The 26,258-nt window shown below is 49.3% G+C and overlaps 1 protein-coding gene and 1 long non-coding RNA gene across 2 annotated transcripts in view; one reads left to right on the top strand and one right to left on the bottom strand.

Annotated features, from left to right (window-relative positions):
* The window catches only part of LOC147580454 (uncharacterized), a 39,799-nt gene that overhangs the window by 2,917 nt on the left and 10,624 nt on the right, over positions 1 to 26,258 (top strand). Inside the window, exon 2 of the long non-coding RNA XR_015252917.1 lies at positions 23,118 to 23,229. This is a non-coding gene — a long non-coding RNA (uncharacterized LOC147580454). The remainder of the gene's footprint in view (positions 1 to 23,117; positions 23,230 to 26,258) is intronic.
* The window catches only part of WDR93 (WD repeat domain 93), a 43,157-nt gene continuing 20,986 nt past the window's right edge, over positions 4,088 to 26,258 (bottom strand). Inside the window, exons 7-16 of the mRNA XM_025919697.2 lie at positions 25,719 to 25,803; positions 21,606 to 21,777; positions 19,596 to 19,666; positions 18,959 to 19,045; positions 17,562 to 17,681; positions 15,938 to 16,151; positions 14,157 to 14,220; positions 13,181 to 13,337; positions 12,661 to 12,859; positions 4,088 to 4,407 (exon numbers count right to left, since the gene is read on the bottom strand). Coding sequence (XP_025775482.2) covers positions 4,311 to 4,407; positions 12,661 to 12,859; positions 13,181 to 13,337; positions 14,157 to 14,220; positions 15,938 to 16,151; positions 17,562 to 17,681; positions 18,959 to 19,045; positions 19,596 to 19,666; positions 21,606 to 21,777; positions 25,719 to 25,803 — 1,266 coding nt within the window. The 3' untranslated portion in view covers positions 4,088 to 4,310. The remainder of the gene's footprint in view (positions 4,408 to 12,660; positions 12,860 to 13,180; positions 13,338 to 14,156; positions 14,221 to 15,937; positions 16,152 to 17,561; positions 17,682 to 18,958; positions 19,046 to 19,595; positions 19,667 to 21,605; positions 21,778 to 25,718; positions 25,804 to 26,258) is intronic.

Here is a 26,258-nt window from a genome sequence, read left to right as displayed (position 1 = left end):
TCCAAAAAAATAGAAATGGAGGGAAAACTTCCAAACTCTTTCTATAAAATCAGCATTATCTTGATTCCAAAACCAGACAAAGACCCCATGAAAAAGGAGAACTATAGACCAATTTCCCTGATGAACATGGATGCAAAAATCTTCAACAAGGTATTAGCCAACCAGATCAAACAATACATTAAAAAAATTACCACGACCAGGTGGGACTTATACCTGGGATGCAGGGCTGGTTCAATATCTGCAAAACAATTAACATGATTCATCACATCAATAAAAGAAAGGAAAAGAACCACATGATCCTCTCAATAGATGCAGAGAAAGCATTTGACAAAATACAGCATCCTTTCTTGATAAAAACCCTCAAGAAAGTAGGGAGAGAAGGATCATACCCCAAGATCATAAAAGCCATATATGAAAGACCCAACACTAATATCATCCTCAATGGGGAAAAACTGAGAGCTTTCCCCCTAAGGTCAGGAACAACACAGGGATGTCCACTCTCACCACTGTTATTCTACGTAGTATTGGAAGTCTTAGCCTCAACAATCAGACAACACAAAGGAATAAAAGGCATCCAAATCAGTCAGGAGGAAGTCAAACTTTCACTCTTGGCAGATGACATGATACTCTATATGGAAAACCCTAAAGATTCCACCAAAAAACTGCTAGAACTGATCCATGAATTCAGCAAAGTTGCAGGATATAAAACCAATGCACAGAAATCAGTTGCATTCCTATACATCAACAATGAAGCAACTGAAAGAGAAATCAAGGAATCAATCCCATTTATAATTGCACCAACACCTGTAAAATACCTAAGAATAAATCTAACCAAACAGGTGAAAAATCTATACACTGAAAACTATAGAAAGCTTATGAAAGCAATTGAAGAACACACACACACACACACACACACACACACACACACACACACACACAGGAAAAAATATTCCGTGCTCCTGGATAGGAAGAACAAATATTGTTAAAATGTCAATACTACCCAAAGCAATCTACATATTCAATGCAATCCCTATCAAAATAATACCAGCATTCTTCACAGAGCTAGAACAATCCTCAAATTTGTGTGGAACCAGAAAAGACCCTGAATAGCCAAAGCAATCTGGAAAAAGAAAACCAAAAAAGGAGGCATCACAATCCCAGACTTCAAGCTGTATGACACTTTTTTTTTAAATTGTTTATTTATTTTTGACAGAGTGTGAGCAGGGTAGAGGCGGGGAGAGAGAGAGAGAGAAAGAATCTGAATCAGGCTCCAGGCTCTGAGCTGTCAGCACAGAGCCTGATGTGGGGCTTGAACTCATGAACCGGGAGATAATGACCTGAGCCAAAGTAGACGCTTAACCGACCGAGCCACCCAGGCGCCCCTCAAACTGTATTACAAAGCTGTAATCATCAAGACAGTATGGTACCGGCACAAAAACAAACTCAGATCAACGGAACAGAATAGAGAACACAGAAATGGACCCGCAAACGTATTGCCAACTAATCTTTGACAAAGCAGGAAAGAATATCCAATGGAGTAAAGACAGTCTCTTCAGCAAGTGGTGCTGGGAAAACTGGGCAGTGACATGCAGAAGAATGAACCTGGACCACTTTCTTATACCATACACAAAAATAAACTCAAAATAGATGAAAGACCTCAATGTAAGACGGGAAGCCATCAAAATCCTTGAGGAGAAAGCAGGCAAAAACCTCTTGACCTCAGCCGCAGCAGCTTCTTACTCAACACATCTCTGGAGGCAAGGGAAACAAAAGCAAAAATGAACTATTGGAACTTTTTATCAAGATAAAAAGCTTCTGTACAGTGAAGGAAACAATCAGCAAAACCTAAAGGCAACCGACGGAATGGGAGAAGATATTTGCAAATGACGTATCAGATAAAGGGTTAGTATCCAAAATGTATAAAGAACCCATCAAACTCCACACCCAAAAAACAAGTAATCCAGGGAAGAAATGGGCAAAAGACATGAATAGACACTTCTCCAAAGAAGACATCCAGATGGTCAACCGACACATGAAAAAATGCTCAACATCACTCATCATCAGGGAAATAGAAATCAAAACCACAATGAGATACCACCTGACACCTGTCAGAATGGCTAACACGAACAACTCAGGCAACAACAGATGTTGGCGAGGATGCGGAGAAAGAGGATCTCTCTTGCATTGTTGGTGGGAATGCAAGCTGGTGCAGCCACTCTGGAAAACAGTATGGAGGTTCCGTAAAAAATTAAAAATAGAACTACCCTACGACCCAGCAATTGCACTACTAGGCATTTATCCAAGGTATACAGGTGTGCTGTTTTGAAGGGGCACATGCACCCAATGTTTATAGCAGCACTATCAACAATAGCCAAAGTATGGAAAGAGCCCAAATGTCCATCGATGGATGAATGGATAAAGAAGATTTTGGTATTTTATATATATATATATATATATATATACACACACATATATATATATATATATATATATATATATGTATGTAATGGAGTATTACTCAGCAATCAAAAAGAATGAAATCTTGCCATTTGCAACTACATGGATGGAACTAGAGGGTATCATGGTAAGCAAAATTAGAGAAGGACAAATATCATAGGACTTCACTCATGAGGACTTTAAGACACAGAACAGATGAACGTAAGGGGAGCAAAAATAATATAAAAACAGGGAGGGGGACAACACATAAGAGACTTAAATATGGAGAACAAACAGAGGGTTACTGGAGAGGGTGTGGGAGGGGGGATGGGCTAAATGGGTAAAGGAATCTATTCCTGAAATTATTGTTGCACTATATGCTAACTAACTTGGATGTAAATTTAAAAAATAAATACAATAAAACATTTTTAAAAATTAAAATAAACTTTAAAAAAGTAAAAAATAAATAAAAGAAAGGGACACTCGCTGTGGGTGCTGTCGGCAGTCATGTTGCCACCCAAGCAAAGGGCATCAAAACAGAGATGGAGAGAGATTCCTGTTGTTACTCAGCACCTGGACCCGGCTCCCCAGAAAGCATTACGTCCTACATTACGTGAGCCAACCCTAAAGTTCGTTTGAGAGCTGGGTCTCTGACACTTGATGTTGGAAAAGCCCATTAGGACTTGATACGGGCTGTTCCGAGCAGTGACCTGAGCCTCCATTTTCCTTCTGTACAATGGGGATAATGATCATCTGTACATCTCACAAGGTGTACTTGTAAAGCAGACACATCACAGCAGGTGCCCCATCAATGTTAGTCCTCTGTTACATTTAGGGGGTGTGCGAGGCCAAGGCCATCATCCTGAGTTTTCCTCCCTCATCTCAAAAGGGAGTCAGTGCCTGCTGTTTAGAGGAACAGGACCCGTTGGTGTAAAGGTTATTTTTGCTGCTGTTTTTTGTTTCCACGGGCAGGAGAATGAGGGGCGGAGCGCCTCAGGTGGGAACCTCTTCATCCGGGGACGTGCTGCCGGTCAGTACCAGCGCCGTGAAGGAGGGATCAGGACAGTGAGGAGCATGTGTGTCCCAAGGGAGGAGATGGGTGGGGACACAAAAGGAGATGCCTGTCACCAACCCCGCGTGCAGTTGACCACGGGGAGGCCGGGACGTGTCACCCACCTGCAGTTCTCAGAGACACCACACAGTGTCCTCGGAGAGGCAGGCATAGGCCTTGAGCTGCGGCGACCCCTCCAGCCGGTTTTCCTGGGAAGGGCAGTTTCCAGAAAAGAGAGGCACCTCTCTGACCCCATCCTGTCCCCCAGCCACCCCACCCACCCAGGGTCCCAGGCCACAGTTCCTGCCTGCCACCTCACCTCTCAGACCCGTGTGACCTCAGGCGGTCACCCAACCTCTGATCCTCCACAGCCTCTCCGAAGCAATTCCAGGAAGGTTGTGTATGAGCCAGCTCAGAGAGGGAGAGGAAGTGGGTGGGGAGAAAGAGGGCCACATAGCAGCTGGGGTGGCCTGGGGTCTTGGTCATTTGAGCAAAGTGGCTCTCCTGGGCTTAGAAGGCGAGTGTCCCTCACACGGCCTAGGACTGGGCCTTGCTGGGGTCTGGACTGGGTGGGAACAAAAGGACACACACCACCGTGACTTTGGAGTCTGGAAACAATAGCACTGTTTATTGGGGTGACATCTGCCCACCCGAGGGCTCTGACAAGCGGCTTAGGGTTGGAGGCTCCCCAGATCATCCCTCTCCCCTTGCTGAGGTCCCAGACTGCCCGTCTAGGCCCCTGGGGGCCTCTGTCACCTCGTCTCTTGGCCTCGGAGCATCCCGGGGCGAAGCCTGCCTGCCACCAACCTTGCAGAGAGCCCAGTCACTTCCTGGAGGTCTCTCTCTGGAGAAGCAGGGAGTACCTGTGAAGCCGGGTCCAGTGCTCCTGCTCTTTCACCTTCTTCTCCAGCTTCTGGAACCTGTGGGCCACACAGGTGGAGATGAGAGGAAGCCGCTTTGTGCCTCGTCACCCCCCTGCCGCCCGGCTCCAACGTCCCCGGGGCAGACCTTGACCGCCCTGTGCTAATCTAAGAGCCTCTCCGAGTGGCTTGTCTGCGGCACGACTGTGTCCTCGGGGCTCCACCCGGTGCAGGGCCGGTACTCGAAACACCTTTACTGCGTGACGACGGGGCCTGCGTGCTGCGGGAGGCGCCCCACGGAAGGCACGGTACCACGGGGGACTCACGGTCTGTGCGCGTGGACCACCGTTAGCCACGTCAGGATGACCACACCTCCAGGGAGCAGACGCCGCTAGAGCATCGAGTGTCACCGGCTGGACTCCCAAGACCCGACCTTGACTGCCCACCTGCTCAAACTTACCGACCTTTGTCCCACATTCTTCCTTAAATTCTTCTTTCCAGCTTCTCTCTTAACTCAGGCAAAAGACCCGAAGGGCATAACATCCCGAGAAGGAAACCAGAACCACCCCGCTGGCAATAACGACTGACAGCCCAGACAGAGTTCTGGAGGCCCGGCCAACCAGACCAGTCTGCACTTAACCCCTGGCTCACGCCTGTGCACATGGGACCGTGCGGTGACCCAGGGAGGGACCAGTGGTTACCTTTACTTCATCATAATACTAAAATCTGCACCGAGGGGGGGCTCATCTCATTTACGTGACATACAAAGCATATGTGTAGACGTGTTTCCTTAGGGCGCGTGCAGGACCTCATGCCCACCTCTGCGTACAGTGACAAGGCTTCCCTAACCCTCAGTTTCAGGAACCCACCCATCCCTGCTCTGAGAGTCACGGCTTTTGAAAGTTCTTCCCGGTGATGTCCTTATCCACTGCGAATAAAGTTTCCCTTGTGCCACAATTCACCTGCTGTAGTTTGTCTGTGTGACTCACCACAGAGTGAACTCCCACTGGTTTGGTTATGGTAGTGACAGGCAAGGGTGCAAGTTCGGGAAAGATCCATGTGGCTGAAACAGCCCTGCTTCCCCCCCACCCCAGCTCCATCAGGGTGACGGGGGAAGGACATTTGTAATTTGAGGCGTTTTAAGTGCCACAGAGGTCGAATGGAGGGAGGCGGGAGGGATCCATCCACCTTGCCTGGGGAGCTCCTGGAAGAGAAGACCCTCGAGTTGGGTTTTTTACAAGATGTTAATTTTTTTTTTTTTTTTAAGTAACAAATAAATGCGCATTCAGTACAGGAAAAGCAGGGCAGTCCAGGATTCACCCCTCATTCTGCCTGTGCAGAGATGGCCACTGTGAGCAGGGGGGAGGAAGCCTTCCTTCTGGGGAAGGGGTGCCCCTGCTGTCTGGCTTTCTGCCTTGGGTGCCTGAGGGCACAGAGGATGTTAAACTGCTTAGGGCAAGCAGGAGGAGGGCTACTTCTGGGGAAAAAGACCATGGTTGCAGCTTTGGATTTTTGAGGCTCTACCTGCCAAGGAACATCCACGTGGAGATGTATCTGATACTCGATGCACGAAAACATTTGTATTTTATTTTATTAAAAAAAATTTCTTAATGTTTGTTTATTTTTGAGAGAGAGAGAGAGAGAGAGAGAGAGAGCATAGGTGGGGAAGGGGCAGAGAGAGAGGGAGACACAGAATGCGAAGCAGGCTCCAGGCTCCGAGCTGTCAGCACAGAGCCCCACGTGGGGCTCAAACCCATGGGCTGTGAGATCGTGACCTGAGCTGAAGTTGGACGCTCAACTCACTGAGCCACCAGACACCCCTAAAATATTTAACTTGAAAAAGTACTCTATACTTTGCTTTAAAAAAAAAATGGAAGAATACAAGTGGGTATACAATTAGAAGCAATTTCCTTCTCTCCTCAGATCCTTATTTTCTGTTCCCAAAGCAACGGTAATTAACGGCTCCTTGTAAATCCTTGGAAATTGCGTATACACATACAAGCGTAGACATGTGTATAATCTTTTTTTTTTTTTTAACGGAAGTGTGCCATGCACTATTGTGCACCCTGCTGTTTGCACTGAAACCGTATCCCAGAAGTTGCTTCCAGGAGGCACTCCCAGATCTGCCACAGTCTTTTTCCCCTATTGGTGACACTTGGGGTTTCCACTCTTTTGCTAATGCTGTCCAGGCTGCAATGAAGTCTTTGCCTGCGTGTGAGAGGGATGGGCAGGGAGGAGGAAAAGCATGTGCATGTTACAAACTCGGGCTTTGAACCCACACTGCTTGTGCTCAAACCCAGCTCCTTTGCTTACAGGTTGGTGACCCGGGGCGGGTGGCACGACCTCATCAGCCTCAGCTCTCTCGCTGTGCAGTGGGGAAATAATAGTAAAAAATAAGATGATGCCTGCAAAGCACTTAGCATAGCCCTGGCACACGGTAGGTGCTCATTAAAGTTAATTATAATAATACTTCTGCTGCTGATAAATAAGTGGGTGTGAAATTTTTGGGTCAGGAGGTCAAAACAACATGGATTCAATAAGGGACCGTCCAGGAGCGCTTAGCTGGCTCAGGTGGTGGAGCGTGCGACTCTTGATCTCTCAAGGTTGTGAGTTCAAGCCCCATATTAAGTGTAAGATTACTTAAAATCTTTAGGAAGGCACCTGGCTGGCTCAGTCGGTGGAACGTGTGACTCTTTTTTTAAGTTTATTTATTTGTTTTGAGAGAGAGAGAGGGAGACCACAAGCAAATGAGAGGCAAGAGAGAGAGAGAGAGAGAATCCCAAGCAGACCCTGCATTGTCAGGTTGGACCCCAACACGGGGCTCGAACCCATGAACTGTGAGATCATGATCCGAGCCGGAAACCAAGAGTTGGATGCTCAACCAACTGAGCCACCCAGGTGCCCTGGAGACTGTAACTTCTCGATCTAGGGTCTGTGAGTTTGAGCCCCACGTTGGGTATAGAGATTGCTTTAAAAAAAAAAAAAAAAGAGCAACCGTCCAAGAGGCAGCTGGATAGATGGAACTAGGGCAAGTTTTAAAAGGAAGCCTGAAAATAAAGTCATTCGTGTGTTCAAGACAACATGGATGACGTTCAAAATATAATGCTGGCGGGGAGAAGGCCTTTCTCGATGATCTCGTGGTAAAGATGGTTAGCCTGGTTAACACTTCCAGCGTGTGCCAGGCCACGTCCTATGCGGAGATGCAGCTGTCACCCATTTTACACACGGAGATGCTGGGGACCGCCCTGTCGCACAGCTAGAGCCCCCTGTCTGTGCCCTAGTCATACTGTAGAGCTTGCACCCCGAATTTGAGGCCCTTTGCACCTGCCCCTCAGCGAAGCCTAAGGGAGAAGGCGGAAAAGTCCAGCTACTGGACACTTGAAACTTCTGTCTGGCTGGGTGAGCAACTCCAAATACTCCTCTCCAAAGACAAACCGGGAAAGATTATTCACAGCACATTGACAACTCTTAAAATCAAAAGAAAATGAACTCACGCATAAGAAACAGATCCAGGGCAGGCCAGGGAAGGAGTGAGGGAAACGTACAGTATATATAACAGAAAGATGCTCAGTGTCCTTCATTCCCTAATTAAAATAGCCATGAGCCGTCAGTTCCTGCCTGCCCAGCCCCTGGCCCAGAGGGCCAGGTGCCCTGTGGACCCTTAGAAGCCCGCCTTCTGGCAGACAGGTGGGTGGTTGAACCCAAATCTTGCTTGGCTTTGTATTCCATAAGGAATAAAGGGAGAGAGAGACAGAGAGAGGAAGGGGCACTCTGTCTGCTTCCTGGTGTCCAGAAATTTCTGTCTTGTGATCAAGTTTGACCTAGCCAGGGATGGCAGAACTCGAAAGTGGAAACGGTGCCTGGAGCCCAAGTTGCATGGGAGCAGAAGCCAGGCCTTGGGGTGGGGGGTGGGGATGCATATTTGCGGCTAGCTGGCCTCCTTTTAAAGCCCCAAAGGCAGGTTCCCTTTCACACTGGCTATTTATAAAAGTCCCAGGGGCAGGTTTTGCAAAAATATTTTGGACAGATGATTGCAAGCTTGAAACTCTGAATCGATTGCCACATAACCCACTGCCTTGAAGTTTCACCTAGTTTTAGGGCCAATGGAAGTGGTTTCAGACACGAGGAGTAAATAGGGAAAAACAAGATGAGATTAAAACCTTTGGGACATGTATGGATATGTGGGATAAACAACAATAGGAAAATGTTAATGGCAGAATCTAGGTTGTGGGTATATGGATGTTCGGTGACTTTTTTTTTTTTTTTTCAAAACTGCTGTATGTTTGAAAATTTTCAAAATAAAATGTTGGAGCGGGGGTGGGGGGGGTGGAGGGCTACTTTTTGGCAAAGTCCCAGATAGCACACCTCAGAGCAAGTAGAACAGGAAAAGCCTTCTTTAAAACAGTTTTTCGGGGCGCCTGGGTGGCGCAGTCGGTTAAGCGTCCGACTTCAGCCAGGTCACAATCTCGCGGTCCGTGGGTTCGAGCCCCGCGTCAGGCTCTGGGCTGATGGCTCGGAGCCTGGAGCCTGTTTCCGATTCTGTGTCTCCCTCTCTCTCTGCCCCTCCCCCGTTCATGCTCTGTCTCTCTCTGTCCCAAAAATAAATAAACGTTGAAAAAAAAAAAAATTTAAAAAAAAAAACAAAACAGTTTTTCCCAAATTATTGCTGGGACCCAATCCGGAAAATGGGTTGCCACAAGGGATATAATTCGAACACTGTGATCGGGCCGAAGTAAAAGTTCCTTCAAGCTAGGCTGGCCCCAACCATACAATGCGACCCCTCCCAGCTCCTGCTGGGTCCCAGAACCCAGTGACAACTTCTCTGAGCTTTTCTGTTCCCAAGCTCCCATGGTTTGGGTCACCCCCGCTCCCAGCCCCCCCGCCCCACCTGGTCAGCCCCAAGGACTCCAGCACTCTTCCCTGACAAGCTTCCCTGGGAGGGCAGTCCTCTCCACACCCTCCTGGCTATGGGGGCCACCCCAGGGGGGGTTGCTCAGGCATGACACCTGAGAGCTAAGCTCTGCCGACAGGGAGGAAAGACTTTGGGAAAGTAGTAGAGTGAGTCCCATTCCTACAGGAACACAGACTGGAGGGGGCAGGGTGGAAAGGACCATCTTTACAGAGCAGGCCCGAGCACAGGGGAGTGGGGAAATGCCCTGCAGACACATCCTTTCCACAGAAAATGACACTGGCATATTTACAAGGAAGGTTTTCTTAAAAAAGAATTAAGTGATATTCTGGAGTGACAGAAAGCCAGATTTAAAAGTTGAACTCGGAACGTGACCTCAACTTAGTCAAAACACCAAAGGGAAAACCAGAAGGAAATGCACTGACATATTAACAGCAGGGCTAGGGTTTGGTGATGGTCGTGGGTGGTTTACATTTTCTTTTCTGCGCTGTCCTGTTTTCCAGATTTCTATAAGTGCGTGTATAACTTCTATCAGAAATAATGAATCACTTTTTTTTTTTTTTTTTTTTTTTTTTTTTACAACGGGGAAGTGCTCCGTTATGGTCGTAGTGTGCTTGAAGCAGATTTCAGGGGCTGAGTGGGGCTCTGCAGGTGTCCGAGTACCGATCTCCACTCATACGTTGGTTGAGGGTTGGAAATGTCAGTCAGGGACTGAGGGCGGCCTGAGTTGGCCGGGCCCCTTGCTGCCAGGCAGGAGGTGAGCCGCCCGGCGCTGGACATGTCGGTCCAGCCTCACCCTTTCCAGGCCAGTAAAAGAGGGCGTTAAACTGCGAGGCAGATGGGGCGCCTGGGTGGCGCAGTCCATTAGGCGTCCGACTTCAGCCAGGTCATGATCTCGCGGTCCGGGAGTTCGAGCCCCGCGTCGGGCTCTGGGCTGATGGCTCAGAGCCTGGAGCCTGTTTCCGATTCTGTGTCTCCCTCTCTCTCTGCCCCTCCCCCGTTCATGCTCTGTCTCTCTCTGTCCCAAAAATAAATAAACGTTGAAAAAAAAAAATTAAAAAAAAAATAAATAAATAAAATAAAAAATAAATAAATAAATAAATAAACTGCGAGGCAGAAACGGGAACAGTCTCCTTAAACACGGAGTTCTCTAGGCCTCATCAGGAAAGAGCTCCCCAGGAGTACAACCTCACCATAGCTATGACCTAAACTCGTACTCTTGACTTTTTTTTTAACCAGTTTTTAAAATTTTCCAAGAGAATGTTTCGTTTTGTTTTGTTTTGTTTCGGTAGGAAAGCTGCAAATAGGGAAAATACAAAAAAAAAAAAAAAAAAAAAAATCACCTACATCATCACCCAAATAGAACTCCTGTTATATTGGTATACACATTTCCAGACTTCTCTCAAAATCAGGATTATACTGTAAGCGATATTTCATAACCTCTCTCCATCTTTTGTTTGGAAAAATTTCAAACCTGGGGCGCCTGGGTGGCTCGGTTGGTCAGGCGTCCGACTTCAGCTCAGGTCATGATCTCACAGTTCATGGGTTCGAGCCCCGCGTTGGGCTCTGTGCTGATGGCTCGGAGCCTGGTGCCTGCTTCGGATTCTGTGTCTCGCTCTCTCTCTGCCCCTCCCTCACTTGCACTCTGTCTCTCAAAAATGAATTTAAACGTTTAAAAAAAATTTTTTTTTAAAAGAAAAATTTCAAACCTACATAAAAGTTGCAAGTAGTACAGTGAACCTGCACCTGTGGTCACCAATGGTGAACATTTTGCCTGGCTGTCTGTCTGTCTCTTTCTGTGAGTATTTTCCTGGGTTTCACTGGTTGTTGACATTTTCTCTTCCTCTCTCTAAATGTTTTCCTGGTCTGTGCTTCAAAGTAAGCTGCAGACATCACGATGCCTCACCCTTCAATTCTTCAGCTGTGTCTCCTCAGAATAAGTCAAGCCGTCAAGGGTCAAAGCAAGAAACTGCCATGTAAAGAACAGCCAAACGCTCTTGGTGAATCTCTAATCAGGGGAAGTGCCCAATGACCCCTCCTTCACTGTCCTCCCCCCGAGACCCAGCGACCATCTGCCTCTCCTGATGAATGGGCTGCCTCCTTCCAAGAGATACTGAAAGCCCCCCCAGGCACCCCCACAACCGGAGAACCACAAGCAGCAGGGAAATGCAGCCTTGGGGATTCACAGCGCCACCTTGCAGTGGTGTTTAGAATTTCCCCAGGCACGAACTGGAAGTAACCCAGCATCCTTCTGGAACCTACCATGTACTGAGCGACCACCCAATGCCCAGCACTAGATGTGTATTATCTCTGGAATACCCACAAAACCTGAGGGCTGGGCACCATCAAAGTGTCCAGCCTGGCACACTGCAGGTGTTCAACACACCGGTTTTGAACAAAGGAGGAAACTGAGGCTCTCGGAGGTGAAGGCACTCACCCGAGGTCTCTCAGTTAGGAAGGGGTGGCACTGGATTTCAAACCTGAGTATCCTGGCCATTCCACTTCCTTCCTCTTGAGGCAAGAGTAAATAGAAAAAGGGGAAATGGTCGTAAAGGGATATCGTGGGGACTGGAGAGATCACAGAGTCTCTGAAGACCCTGGAAGGAAGGGGCCACCGAAGTCCCCCCCCCCCCAACCCCAGGAGAATCCAGGGCTCCGCTGGTAACCTCCTCCTGCCAAAAGTGCAATCATGCCGGAAACCATCAGCAAGAATTTGCAAACCACCGAGATGAGTGGCGGATGGATTAGAAGAGACACCTGCTTCTCCAGAGCAGACAGAGCACAGCTCCTTATGCTTTTACAGCAGAAAGGGCCACAGGCAGAGTCCCCACGGGCCTGGGGGTCACAGAAAGGGGAGAGACGCGTGGCCGAACCATTTGTCCAGACGACGGTTAAAGCCAAGGGGGCTTGGACCAGGGGCTGGTGACCAGTTTGTATAAAGGGCCAGATAGTAAATGAGGCGGGCTTTATGGGTCGTGTGGTCTCTGTCACCACTGTTCAAGTCTGCTGTTGTAGCACACAAGCAGCCATGATGAGACATAGCAAATGGGCCGAACCCGGCCCATGACTTAAGCCCCTGTCTCCCATGACTGGTGTCTGATCATCCAAATACAGTTTTACAAAACCAAAGAATCCAGAAAGCAGGAGGACAAGACAGTCTTGACGAGGAGAAAATAGCGACTGGTAGGCAGTCCTTCTTCTTTACCAGCCTGAATCCGGGGCTCCCTTTCCTGCCAACCCAAACGGGAAATTGGAGTGTGGCTCACGGGCTACAATATGGCGGGGTCCCCCACGGAAGGGGCAGTCGAAATGCCGGACGGATCTGACCATCGAACACACTCCGCTAGTCCTCAACCCAGAGACAACCCCAGGAGCAGGGATGGGAAGCAGACCCGGGACTCTACCTCTCCTGGAGGAAACTCTCGCATCTTTTCTCCAAGGGCAACACCTGGGCGAAGGCCATGCTATCGGTCATGTCCGTTTGAGGAACGGTGCAAAGGTTGCAGATGTTTTCCAGGAGCGGGTAGGCCTCGAGATTAAAACAGAAAATAGAATTCTGGATGTCCTTGGCGTCGTCGGATTCAATTTCGTCAGGATGGTCTCCTGAGATGAAACAAAACACAGCGTTCTGTAGAGGGATGACCTTCTCTGTGGGCTGGGTGGGCAGCTGGGAGCAGCTCTCTGCTGGTAAAGGCTGGGCCATCGGGGCTGAGCTGTGAGGGGCTCCCTTGAAGGGGGCCTCAGGAGTCTCTCTGGAATCCTGTGTTTTAGCTAAGTGCCCCGTGAGGGGCTAAGCAGCAGTGTCCTTTTGGCCTGTGGAGCAGGGTTGAAGAGCAGGGAAGAGATTGGGGGCATCACCCCGTGCTTTGGGAAGGGAGGGAGAAGGTCAGGCAAATAGCAGCCCCCAGAGCCCCCCTCCCATACCTCGGAGCAGGAAACACGGGCGGTGCAAAGACACGACAAACATAGGCGTCCAGGGCACTGCCAGATGGTAGGTTCTGGGTGGAGCAAAGGCACAGATGATCTGAGGCTTGGCCACGTCCATGAGCTGCACAGAGCCATTCCTGGAAAAGGTCAGCACCTGGGAAGCAAAGGGATGGCAACGGGGACTTCTCTGTCACCCCCGTTTGGAATAAGAGAGGCAGCTGGACATCCAGGCCAGCAACAGAGAGAACAGATTTGCTCGGGGAGCAGAGAAACATGTGTGTTTACTTCTCCGGTGTCCCCAGCAGCAACAGGCCCTTTTCCAGGTGCCGTGTCTGATGCTGGGTGGCGCTCCCCACTCCTGCCCAGGCTTCTCTTCTGGCTCACCAGCATCCCTGTCCAGGAGCCGGCCTCCACGTGGCCGGACGCAGTGCCGCCCTCGGCACACGTATGCTTTCCTCCCCATCCTCGGAGACCCCGCTCCATCCCACGGCCCTTCCTGGCCCGGGTTCGGAGACCGGCCTCTCCTGCCTGGCTCCTTCCTCCCTGTAGGTGAACCTGCTAGATGCGCCTGATCGAATCATCCTCCAGCTGCCACACCACCTCCCCGCCCCTCACACTCCAACACCTGAGAGTGCGTCCTCACCTTCTCTGCCCCGTCCTGTCGCTTCCTCCCGAAAGCAGCCCCCCACCCCCACTGACTTCTGCAGGCTGAGGTGGTGACCCCTGTCTCTGTTCTGTGGCATCCAGGGCCCAGCGCATCACAGCCTCTCTCGTCTTCCAGGGCAGCTGCGCGGTGATTCGTCTGCCTTCCCAGCTGAACCGTGCGATCTGCGAGGGCGGCGGCTTGCTCTTTCGTCCCTGTGCGCCCCAAAGCTAGTCCAGTGCCTCGCACTTGACAGGCCTTCAACAAACAGTCTTTGAAGGGAAAACGAACACGCTTGCTGAAGAGGAGTGAGGGGCGTGAGGAACCTACCATGCCAGGTAAGGCTGGGACTGGGGCCACTGCACAGATGGCTTCGTCCAGGTACTTTACCGGCCTGTGGGGAGCCAGACACATACACATTCGTCCTGGAAGGAGTTAAGGCTGTGCTATCCTCTCCTGGCACGCATCTAGGAGACACTCTTGTAAATAAGCATCGGGACACATGTCAGAGATGGTTCATAGTAGCAGATGCGGGGAACAGTCGCATTACCCACTGGTAGAAGAATGCCTTGTTGTGATACATTTATTATATGATGGGATGCAGTAGAGCCGGGAAGATACAGACCCGGCGCTGCATTCACCAACATGTGCGACTCTCCTGAACAAGGCTGCAGAGCAAGTTACGGAATAAACAGCCCCGAGAAACAAGCTGGAGGAGACACAGCATGGGAGTCCCTTTACGAATTTCCCAAATAGGCACAGCTAAACAATGCGTTACTTGGAGATGCGTGTGGCTAATTCTTACGGGAAAGCGAAGGAATGGATGATGAATTTTGGAAAATGACACGGTCGATTGAAAAAGAAATCGGCCGTGATATTTGGCAGCGACTCCCATCAAACGGTGGAGTCAGTTTCTCCACTGCCTGACTGTGGGTGTGGCCACGTGACATGCTTCGTCCACTGTGACGTGAGCAGAAGCTTGGAGAGTGTACGTTGAGGTTGCCCTCGCTTGCTGAGGGGACCCCTTAGGCTGTGGGGTGATGGAGGCTGAGACGGCCCGCAGGAGCCACCACAGGGAAGAGAACCAAGTGTCCTGGCCAACGGCCACCCAACTGCCACCTATGCAAGTGAGGCTGTGCCAGACCATCCGACCCCCAGCCCAGCTGCCAGAGCCTGAGCAAGGCCAGTGGAAGAACTGGCCCAAATTGCTGGTCTGCGAGATCAGGGGCTACACATTGACTTGTTTTCTGAAGCCATTAAGTTGTGGAATGGTTTGTTATACACAGCGACGATTACTAAGGGGGTCACCTCTGGAGAGGAGAGAAGGGTGTGACCAGGGACAAGCACACAGCCTTAACTGAATTGGAGATGATCTATTTCTTTTTTTTAATGTTTGTTTATTTTTGAGAGAGGGAGAGAGTGAGAAAGAGAGAGAGAGAGAGAGGCAGAGAGGGGGGAAGAGAGAATCCCGAGCAGGCTTTGCACTGTCAAAGCAGAGCCCAGTGCAGGACTCGAACCCATGAACTTGAGATCATGACCTGAGCCGAAACCAAGAGTTGGATGCTTAACCAACTGAGCCACCCAGGCGCCCTGGAGATGATCTATTTCTGAAGGTTCATGATGGGTACAGGGGAGTTTCTCCCTCCCTCCCTCTCTCCCACTGCCCATTCTCTGTCTCTCTCTCTCTCTGTGTATATATATATATATATATAAACACCCAAATACATATACACCTACATATATACTATACATAGTGTATATATAGCTATATCCTAAATATACACATGTATATATTGTATAGCTCATTTGCATGCATAAAGTATTTTCACAACTTCAGAAAGAGACTCTGGAGACAATTTAAAAAAGAAAGAAAGCCTCGAGGAAACTGATAAAAGGCGATTTTGGCGGAAATGACAAACGACGTGAAAGCTGTCATTTGTGCTGTCGTGCAGTTTTGTGAGACAAGTTTTACACGTGCACATAAAAAAGACGGTGGGGACTTGGGAGCTCACAGGGAGGGTGCTGACTACAGAGCCAGGGGACTCCATCTGGGGAGCTGGTCGCTTTCGGCTGGCCGGTCGTTTGCCCCGTCCTGCGCTCAAGCCACTGACCTCTCAACCAGCACACTGATGGTGGGTTCTTGGGTCCCCCTGGCTGTCACCAGATGGACAGAAGAATCTGTGCACAGCACCACACATTTCATGTGGGATTTCAAGGGCCCCTCAGGATACACGTTCTGTCCCTGGTGGACTAAGTAGTATTTGAGGAAGCGAACACTCTGGCAGGAACATCCCTTGGGAAGAGCGACGACCCCAAGAGGGAAACCTGGAAAAACAATGGCACAGGCAGGTCAGTGAAAGGGGGAGGGCTGATGCAGCCCGGGCGCAGGGTCTGTGACCAACAGGCACACGAGGGGTGTGAAGGCAAGATCCGGCAATGAGAGCCTTCTGGAAGTGAAGCCAGAAAACCCCGGTGCCCAGTGGGAGAGAAGAGCCCCCCCCCTTCTAAGTATGGAGGGGGGTGGGGGATGGGGAAGAGCCCCGGGGAGAGGGTCCAGAGTCAGTGCTGGGACAGAAGGGACAGTGCCCTGCCAGGTACGGAACCACAGCTGACCGTGGTGGGTCAAGGTATACCAGAGAGAAGGTGGTTCTCTGAGAAGGGCTTTTTTATGAGAAGGGTGTATATGTGTGTAGTCAAACGATATCCAGGATGTATCAGTATCCAGACAAATGAAAACAACCTATTGAGCAAGTGAATGTGAAATTATGAGCATTCTTCAGCCCTTTAAGTATCTTTCACTCTTGTAAGAAGACTGGGTGAGGAACCAAAATTCAAGAGGGCGCGTAGGGATGTTTATCTCCCCACCATGTGGGCCGAGTGCCGGCTAAACGGAAACCACCACCGAATCCTTCAGATGGAAACAGCCAAGGGAGGAAGGCACCTCACTGACCTGACAGAAGGCTCCCCGAGATGGCCAGTAGACAGGGCCCTCTCTCTGGTTCTCACCAGCGCGCCGGCTGGGAAGGCTGCCCACCTCTACTCTCAGAGGAAACACCCATCCAATTGTACAATGACAAACCCAGCGATTCAGTCATCACTTCTAAAAAAGTTTGGTAAGAGGGAGCCTTTCCCTCAGAGGCTGATCGATCGACTTAGGGAAACTAGACACCACTGATTTTCTGCACCTGCAGAGCTGGACCCGGGATCCTGGGACTCCAGGACTCTAGCAAGGTGCCACCCACCCAGCATGGCTACTGGTCTTGCACTGGCCACCGTACAGGTCTCTTAGCTTCAATAGCAGTGGGCTTCCTGCTGACCAAGGTGGGGGTGGGAGAGCAGGAAGACTTACTTAGTTTGAGAACTTGGGGGCGGGTGGGGGAGGGCCAGGGCTGCCCTACCGTCACATCCTGTGCTCCACGTCACCTCCCTGGAGTGTGATAATGAGGTAACTAACAGTCTTACTTCCAGGACCCGCTCCAGTGCGGGGCACGGGCACAGGGCGAGCGCTCAACCAGTACACGGGGATTGGGAAGTGTCAGCACTTATCGTGTTCAATAAGTGACTGAATGAATGAGGGGAAGGCGGGACCTGCTCCCCACATTGACTTAAGAACACAGAGTAACTACCAGCAGGCCCAGAGCCTGCAGGAAACTCCAGAGCTCCCCGGGGTCTCATAATCCAGGGGTCTCATAATCCAGGGGTTAGGCAGAGGCGGGGGCGGGGGCGGGTGCTCACCTTCTGCCAGGTCCCACAGCGTGAGCACGCCATCCTCGCAGGCCAGCACCAGGTAGGAACAGCAGCAGCTGAGCTGAGAGACGGCAATGGGTGCAGCACAGGGCCACACACCCTCCGGGTCTAGAGGGGAGGACGGCACTCACTCGGCCGCCCCTGCCCCAGCCGCTGTACCCGCCCACCACCTCCACGCGCACAGCTCACGGCCCAGACTAGTCTGCCTGGCTGGGACACGGGCAGGGGTACCTGCTGGGCTCTCTGCAATGCTACCTCCTTAGGACAGAAGAGCAAGTCCCAGTCCTCTTGCACTGACGCTCACACTGAATGAGTACTTGCCAGGCGCTAAGCACCGTGGTAAGCACTGTATGTGCACCCTTTCGGTTAATTCTCGCAAGGGTCTGGTGAGATGAGTCCTGTTGGCACCCCTATTTCACAGATGAGGAGACTGAGGCAGAGAAGCCACCTGCCCAAGGTCAGAGCCAGTCAGTACAGAGGTGGAGATTAGAAGCCACACTGCCTGAGAGGGTGTTGGGAGGAGAGAAAATTCTTCCTCTGAACACTTTTAAACATTAAAGTATAATCCCTTTTTAAAAATTTTTAACAATGTTTATTTTTAAGAGAGAGAGAGAGAGAGAGACAGACCGTGAGTGAGGGAGCGGGAAAGAGAGGGAGACACAGAATCCGGAGCAGGCTCCAAGCTCCGAGCTGTCAGCACAGAGTCCGATGCATGGCTCGCACTCATGAACCATGAGATCGTCACCTGAGCCGAAGTCAGACACTTAACTGACTGAGCCACCCAGGGGCCCCAAACATTAAAGTACAATTCTAAAGAATAATATCCATGTACAGCTCAAGGAATTACCACAAAGTGAACCTGCTCACGTAACTGCCTCCAAGAATTTGTAAAAACCAAGAAAGACCACGTAAGTGGTGGTCCTAAGTGCCTTTCAATTTCAAAAAGCTTTCACATACAGAAACCCTCTGGATTTTGCGATCCACGGCAAGCACGTGCAGTCAGCAGGGATGGATGGTGTGATGAATGAGCTCTGTGTTTCAGATGAGAAAACAGGGTTGGGGCACGCGGTGACTGGCCTGGGGCTACACAGCTTGTGGGCCTTCGTTGCGCCGGGGCCGGATCCGGCCCCTGATGCCAAGCCTCTTTTTGCCTCAGCTGCCAAAGGAGTCCTGTGGACCTGACTAGGCTTTGTCCCTATCGACCTATTCTCTTGGAGAAACGGGACCGCCCAGAGACAGAGCCTTGCGCTCACACCACAGGCCCTGAGCCACCTGCTTCTGCCTGCACAGCTCTGGTCCCCTAAAGTGACGTGTCAGTCACGTGCTCTCAGCTAAGCTGGAGAAGGACACGGTCTCAGGCAACTCCCATCTCAGCAGCCAAGTACCGGCTTTATCCTTCAGAGTTCGGTTAAGTGAATAGAGGAAGAAGTTGTGGTTTCCGGTCCAGTGTATGCCAAGGACACAGGCTACCCCTGGGAAGGAAGAGAGGAAAGGGGCGTCACGTGAGGCAGCTGGGTACCCCCGGGTTTGTACGGAAAGTGTTTGCCCAAGCAGAAGTCGGTTTGAGGTCAAAAGTGGTGCGTTCTAAGGGGCAGCGCCCAGCAGAGGGGTGAACCTCCCGGGGAGGAGGGCTGAGCATCCCCGGGAGGGCTGTTCCCACGGCCAGCTCGCCTTCCCCGGTGAGGAGGACGGTCACGCTGCCCCTCAGCGGTTTTCACGTCGTCTAGATAATTCATGTCCTCTTGGCTGTCATTGTTTTAAATAGCATGTTCTACACAGTGAGTTCATGTTCTGAAGCAGCCTGGCAGGATATGTGCTCAGACCCTCCTCTGTGGTGAGTCACTGCCTGAAGACAGCACGGCCTCCGTTATCAGGGAGTCTGGGCTGGGGCACCATGCGTCCAGACACCGTTAAGCGGCGACCTCCTCTCCACCTCATTGCCTCCCACCGTGCAGGGGTTGCTGGGGTGCTCCCCGAGTGGACCACCTGCCCAGGACAGCCACCTGCATCGTGTTCATTTACCCGAGGGGCTCTTGACGTCCGCTGGCATGGTGGTGACGCGGCCAGGAAGGAGGAAGTGGAACGTGGCCATACTGGGGGAAGAAAAAGAGACACAAGTCAGCCATGGCAGGCTCCTTGGCAAGGAGACACCCTGGCAGAGTCATGGTACTAAAACCAGAAATGGGTAGTTAGGACGGACCTTCCCAGGGATACAGGGCCATGAGCTAAGTCACATGGGATGTGCCGGCCCTGGTGGCCGCAGACCTGGGAAGTTGGTGAGGGCAGGGCAGGGCAGGCAGAGGCGCGGGAGTCACTCCCGGGCTGGGAACGGCACCCGGCACCCAGAAGAACCTTCTCTGTCCTTGGGGAAGATCCCCTAGTGACCAGACTTGGCTGCCGTGAACAAATGCTCCCTTATGCTGGGGGCAATCCAACCAGGGTGTGCTGATACATCTGTCCTTAAGAAAAGAACAAACCAATTTCCTGATGTCTATATAGAGTTTGTAGCTTCTTGTGGTATAGACTCCCGCTACAGACAGACATTACCCGCAGGTTAACAACCAGCCAGGCAGCATGCCCCTGAACCTCGCTGGGGCCCAGTTCAGGGCTCAGGTAGCTACTAGGAGGGTGTAGCCCTAGGAGTTTGTGTCCTGACATGAGAAAATTCAAGGTGCACTTGGCAGCAAGATGAGGGGTTTTTCTTCCTCTGTGAAGCAAGAATGTTCCTGGTTCCTGAGCTCCACGGTACCTGTGAAGAGAGCTAGTTCCTAAAACCAGCTCCACCAGATCCTTCAAAGCCTTGGGCTCCGTTTTTACAGCCACAGCAGGGGATTCCTGAGCCCATCTGCTGCCTGAGGTTACAAAGTAAGGTATTTTAGTAATTCTGCATTAATATATTGCATTGAGAAAGACTGGATGGGAATGGAGGAAAATGTGAATAGTGGCAACTTTTATTTCTGTCTTCAGGATCTTCTGTGTTGTCTAGATAATCAGGAAAAAACTTAAAAAAATTTTTTTTAATGTTTTTTTTTTTTTTTAATTTTTTTTTCAACGTTTATTTATTTTTGGGACAGAGAGAGACAGAGCATGAATGGGGGAGGGGGCAGAGAGAGAGGGAGACACAGAATCGGAAACAGGCTCCAGGCTCTGAGCCATCAGCCCAGAGCCCGACGCGGGGCTCGAACTCACGAACCGCGAGATCGTGACCTGGCTGAAGTCGAACGCTTAACCGACTGCGCCACCCAGGCGCCCCTTTAATGTTTATTTTTGAGAGAGAGAGAGAGACACAGAGCATGAGCGGGGGAGGGGCAGGGAGAGAGGGAGACACAGAATCCAAAGCAGGCTCCAGGCTCTTAGCTGCCAGTACAGGGCCCTGATGTGGGGCTCGAACTCACAAATTGTGAGATCGTGACTGGAGCCGAAGTCAGCCGCTTAACCAACTGAGCCACCCAGGTGCCCCATCAGGAAAAAAAGTTTTTAAAGAGAAGATATACATAAGATTGTAAAACGAACTTGACTTCTTCTCCTCTCCATAGATGTCTATTCCCTCTTTGAAATCCACATGATCAGCCTTTGTTCTAACTCTCTTTGAACAATCTCCACATATCTTTTCAAAAAATCCGAAATTCTCGGGAAAATCTCCCAAACCAGAAACAGCTTTTTTTTTTTTTAATTTTTTTTTTTTTCAACGTTTATTTATTTTTGGGACAGAGAGAGACAGAGCATGAACGGGGGAGGGGCAGAGAGAGAGGGAGACACAGAATCGGAAACAGGCTCCAGGCTCTGAGCCATCGGCCCAGAGCCTGATGCGGGGCTCGAACTCACGGACCGCGAGATCGTGACCTGGTTGAAGTCGGACGCTTAACCGACTGCGCCACCCAGGCGCCCCAGAAACAGCTTTTAATTCAAGTGCTTGGGTTGATTCCTGTGTGTGCCCTGAGAGGAGACACTCTGCCCAACCCCCACCCCCCACCCCCCACCCCCGGCTCGAGGGGAGGGAGGAAGAGGGAGCCGGGCCTCTTTCCTGCTCACCTGAGCCGCTCCTCCCCACACTGTCCGTCCAGGTACTTCTTGAACAAGGCTTTGAAGATGGCCTCCTGCTGCTCCCACTGAGTGTCCTTGATGAAGTGGTTCTGCCCTGAGCCCAGCCCATAGCAGTCCTCAATCTTTGCAAAGACTTCCAGGGGGCTTTTAAATGTGGTACCTAGGTTGAAAAGATCCCAGAATTGGTCAAACCATGGGACTTCCCCCTTCCTGATTTTCCTTTCCTTCCTCCACACTTTCCAGTTTCCTGCAGAATCTCTAGTCCTCAGAAATCCATCTGGGAAGCCAGCGTTCAGTCTTCTCCCCGCCTCTTTCCTCGCCAGGCGGCTCAGCGAACACAGGCTGAGGGCAACCGCCCTCCCCCCTCCTCCTCCTCCTCCAGCCTCACCATCACTTCCTGTTTCCAGATGCCCGGATCCCCAAACGAGGCCAAAGAAAAGTTCACGAGGTCACTAGAGACCTTAGATCACCGTTGCCGTCTTCCCAGCCCAGCAAGGCCCCAAATGTGCCAGTTGCCATCACTACTGAGCCGCTGCTGCAGGGCCCACAGAAACAGACGGTCCTGGCCTCTACCTATGTTGACGTCTATCCAACTACCTTCCTTCAACCATCTCCCTTCTCTGCCAGTCACTTTTCTTACCATTCCCCTTCCCCCCCAAAACCTTTCATTTCCTTCTTTTTTCAACTGTTCCTAAATCTACAGTAAAACTGGGTCATTTATTTTCTAGGTTCCCACCCCAGCTTTCAGATGGAGGGTGCCCAGGAGGCCCCCGGTGCCCAGGTCTCCTTGGCCAGAAGCAATCATTGTTATTCATTTCTCACATAAGTTCCTATAGGGAGACCACCTTTGTATAAACAAATGGTAGCACAGGACACACTACTACCCCCCAAGTGTGGTTCCAAGACGAGCAGGGATCTGAGGGGCTCAACCGGAACTTGTTAGAAATGCAGATTCTCAGGCCCCAACCCCAGCCTGCAGAAACACAAACTGTGTGGCTGGGGCGCAGCATTTTGGGTTTTACCAAGTTCTCTGGCTGAGTCCGATCCAGCTAAAGTTTGAGAATTGCTCTTTTACACCAGCCCCCTTGCATTTTCCACTCACAAATAGCTTGGAGATCGCTTCCTTTCAGTGCTACAGACCTTCCTTATTGTTGCTTATTTTCATTTACTAAACCTTTTTCTTACTGTGAAATAGAACACGTTCAGCAAAGAGCATTAAAAAATATATATCTTGGGGCGCCTGGGTGGCTCAGTCGGTTAAGCGTCCGACTTCGGCTCAGGTCATGATCTCGCAGCCCGTGGGTTCGAGCCCCGCGTCAGGCTCTGTGCTGACAGCTCAGAGCCTGGAGCCTGGTTCGGATTCTGTGTCTCCCTCTTTCTCTGACCCTCCCCTGTTCATGCTCTCTGTCTCAAAAATAAATAAATGTTAAAAAAAATTTTTTTAAATATATATATATATCTTTATAAATTATTACAAAGCAAATGTCTGTCTCCGCTCAGGTCCAGAGACAGAACATCACCTGCTCCCTGGAAGCTTCGCAGGGGCCCGTCTCCAGTCACAACCTCCTGGCGAGAGCAGCACCCATTCTCTTGCTTTTCCATAAGCACTGCAGTAAGTTTGTTTTACCTTTGCTGTCTAAATGTGCATCTAAACGAAAAAGCTCTGCTTGGTCTGCTTCTGAGCGTTACACACGGATGGAATTATAAAGTTAACTCTGTGTCTGCCCTCTTTTGCTTAATATTGTGAGATTTGTCCATTTGGTTGTGGATGGCTGCAGTTTGTTCCTTTTTATTGATAGTATTCCATCAAGTGAATACATGTTCTCTTGTTGATGGACATTTCGGTTGTTTCATGATTGGGGCTATGGAGAATCATGTCACTGTTACCATTCTTGTACATGTCTCCTTGTACGCATTTGCTTGCACACCTGTCGGGTATATACCTAGGAGGAGGGTGACCACTTCACCCTGGTTTGCTCAGAAGTTCCCTAGGTTTAGCTCTGAAAGCCCCACATCCCAGTAGACCAACCCCTCAGTCCCGGGCAAGCTGGTACGGTCGGTCACACTGCCTCCGAGTGTAAGTGCTGGGTCTCAGGGTATAAATTATCGTCCACATCACTGGATCAAACCAAACTATTTTCCAAAGTGGTTGTGCCGATTTTCATTGCTAACTGTAGTGTACGGGAGGCCTGCTTATGATACATCCTCACCAAGTTGGGATGGCCCGCCTCTTTTAAATGTTGCCCTCCTGGTGGGTGTGGAGTGGTAGCTCATTATGGTTTTAATTTGCATTTCCATGATAACTAATGATGTTGAGTACACACATTCATCTGTTTATTGGCCATTTGAATAAGCTCTTGCCTGTTTTATACTGGATTATCTCTTTTTCTTAATAAGTTGTAGGAATTCTTTATATATTCTCAGTAGGGACCATTCCTAAGTTTTATGTGTTTTGCAACTATCTTCTCCCACTATGTGGCTGCTCCTTTATGCTTTTAATGATGTCTTGGGACTACTAGAAGTCCTTAATTTTAGTAGCCAAATTTGTCAAATTTTTCTTTTATTGTAAGTGCTTTTTGTGTTTTGTTTAAAAAGTCTTTTCCTATGAAATCATAAAGATACTGTCTTATATTATTTTCTAAAAGCTTTACTGTTTTCTCTTTCATATTTGCTTCTATGGTCGTCTGGAATTTATTTTTGTGTATGGTGGGAGGCAGGAGTCGAGTCTCACTTTTGTTTCCATATGGACAGCCAGCACCATTTATTGAAATGACCATCCTTTCTCGCCTGCTCTGTATTGTCACCTCTGTCAGTTATCAAGTGTCCATTTATGTCTTGGTCTGTTCTGGCCTATCATGTTTCATTTATCTATTTTTCTACTACTATATTCTGTATACTATTTCTATCTATATTTCTATATTCTCTCTATATATATTTCTATCTATCTACTATTCACTTATCTATTTTTCTATTGTGTCTTAATTACTATAGCTTTATAGTAAGTCTTTTTTTTTTTAACGTTTATTTATTTTTGAGACAGAGAGAGACAGAGCATGAACGGGGGAGGGTCAGAGAGAGAGGGAGACACAGAATCTGAAACAGGCTCCAGGCTCTGAGCAGTCAGCACAGAGCCCGACATGGGGCTTGAACTCACAGACCACGAGATCATGACCTGAGCCAAAGTCGGACGCTTAACCGACTGAGCCACCCAGGCGCCCCTTATAATAAGTCTTGATGGAGCAAATCATGTCATCGTGTTCTTTTACAAGAGTGAATTGGCTATTCTTGGCCTTTTGAATTTCCTTCTTTGTTTTTGATAGTTGTAAAGTATTCCTTTGGATGAGTGTACCAGATTTTATTTAATTAGTCTTTTGCCTCTATAAATAATGCTGCAGTGAACATTCCTATAGATATATCTTTGAGGTTCTGGGCAGGTATTGAGAGGATATACTCTATCCTCTGCCTACAATGGACTTCTCCTCTGCCCCTCTTGACCTACTCCCACTTGTCCTTCAAGTCCTTCTCCCTCTGCCCCACCCCCCACCCCACCCCCCACCCCCCCCCCCCGGCAAAAAAAAGACCTTCCCAAATGTCCCTTCCTTTGATAAACCCTCTGCCTCCTCCATAGGAAGAGTTGGTCACTCTTTCCTCTATGTTTTCATGGTCCTAAATGTTCCCCATTGCTGCACTTATCATATCCTACAATGCCACTTTCCTCTTATTCTCCCTTGGTAGAACAGCAGCTTTTGGTATGGAAAAGGTGTCTTACTCATCTGTGTGCTTGGTTCTTCATTGGCACTCAGCAAATCCTGATGAATGCATTAACACAGGAATATAGAAATGGATGAACTCCACCTAGATGCCTGTTTTTCCTGATTTTCCAATTCTGTTAGTTAACTATGTCCTTGTAACATTTATATTTTTGTCCTTAGATCCCAGAGCTTATGACTTTTAAAAAAATTTCCTCCTCAGAACTATACTTGTAATTTAGATATTGCTGCTAATATCTAGAAAAGTTGGGAAATTTGGAGGAAAGCAAAGAAAGAAAAAAACAGAAATTAATATCAGAAATAAAAAGAGTATTAGTTGAATTATACTAACCTGTAACTGGTTTGGGTGGTTTGATCTTCATTATGTGAACTGGCAGACTCAACTTAATGTCTCCTCTAAAACAAATGTTTATATCCTACAAGAAGGAAAAGGCACAGCTAATAAGCCAACAAAGGAGATATAACAGAATCATTAAAAACACATCCCAAAAGAAGACAGAAACAGAGGGAAAGGAAGAAAAACAGATGTGACAAATAGGAAGTAAATAGCAAAGTGATTTATTTCAATCCAAATGCATCAACAATCACATTAAATATAAATGGCCTAACTACCCAATTAAAAGGTAGAGACTGTCAGATTGTCTAAAAAGGTAAGACCCAGGGTGCCTGGGTGGCTCAGTCGGTTAAGCTTCCGACTTCAGCTCAGGTCATGATCTCATGGTTTATGGATTCCAGCCCTGTATTGGGCTCTCTGCTGTCAGGACAGAGCCTGCTTCAGATCCTCTGTTTCCCCGCCCCTCCCCTGCTCTCTCTCTCTCAAAAATAAACTTAAAAAAAAAAGTAAGACCCTATTATATGTTGTCAAAAAGAA

The sequence above is a fragment of the Puma concolor genome, chromosome B3 (assembly GCF_028749965.1).
Source record: "Puma concolor isolate L17-30 chromosome B3, mPumCon1.1.hap2, whole genome shotgun sequence".
NCBI classification, from domain to species: domain Eukaryota; kingdom Metazoa; phylum Chordata; class Mammalia; order Carnivora; family Felidae; genus Puma; species Puma concolor.
This window is presented reverse-complemented; position numbering and strand designations above follow the sequence as displayed.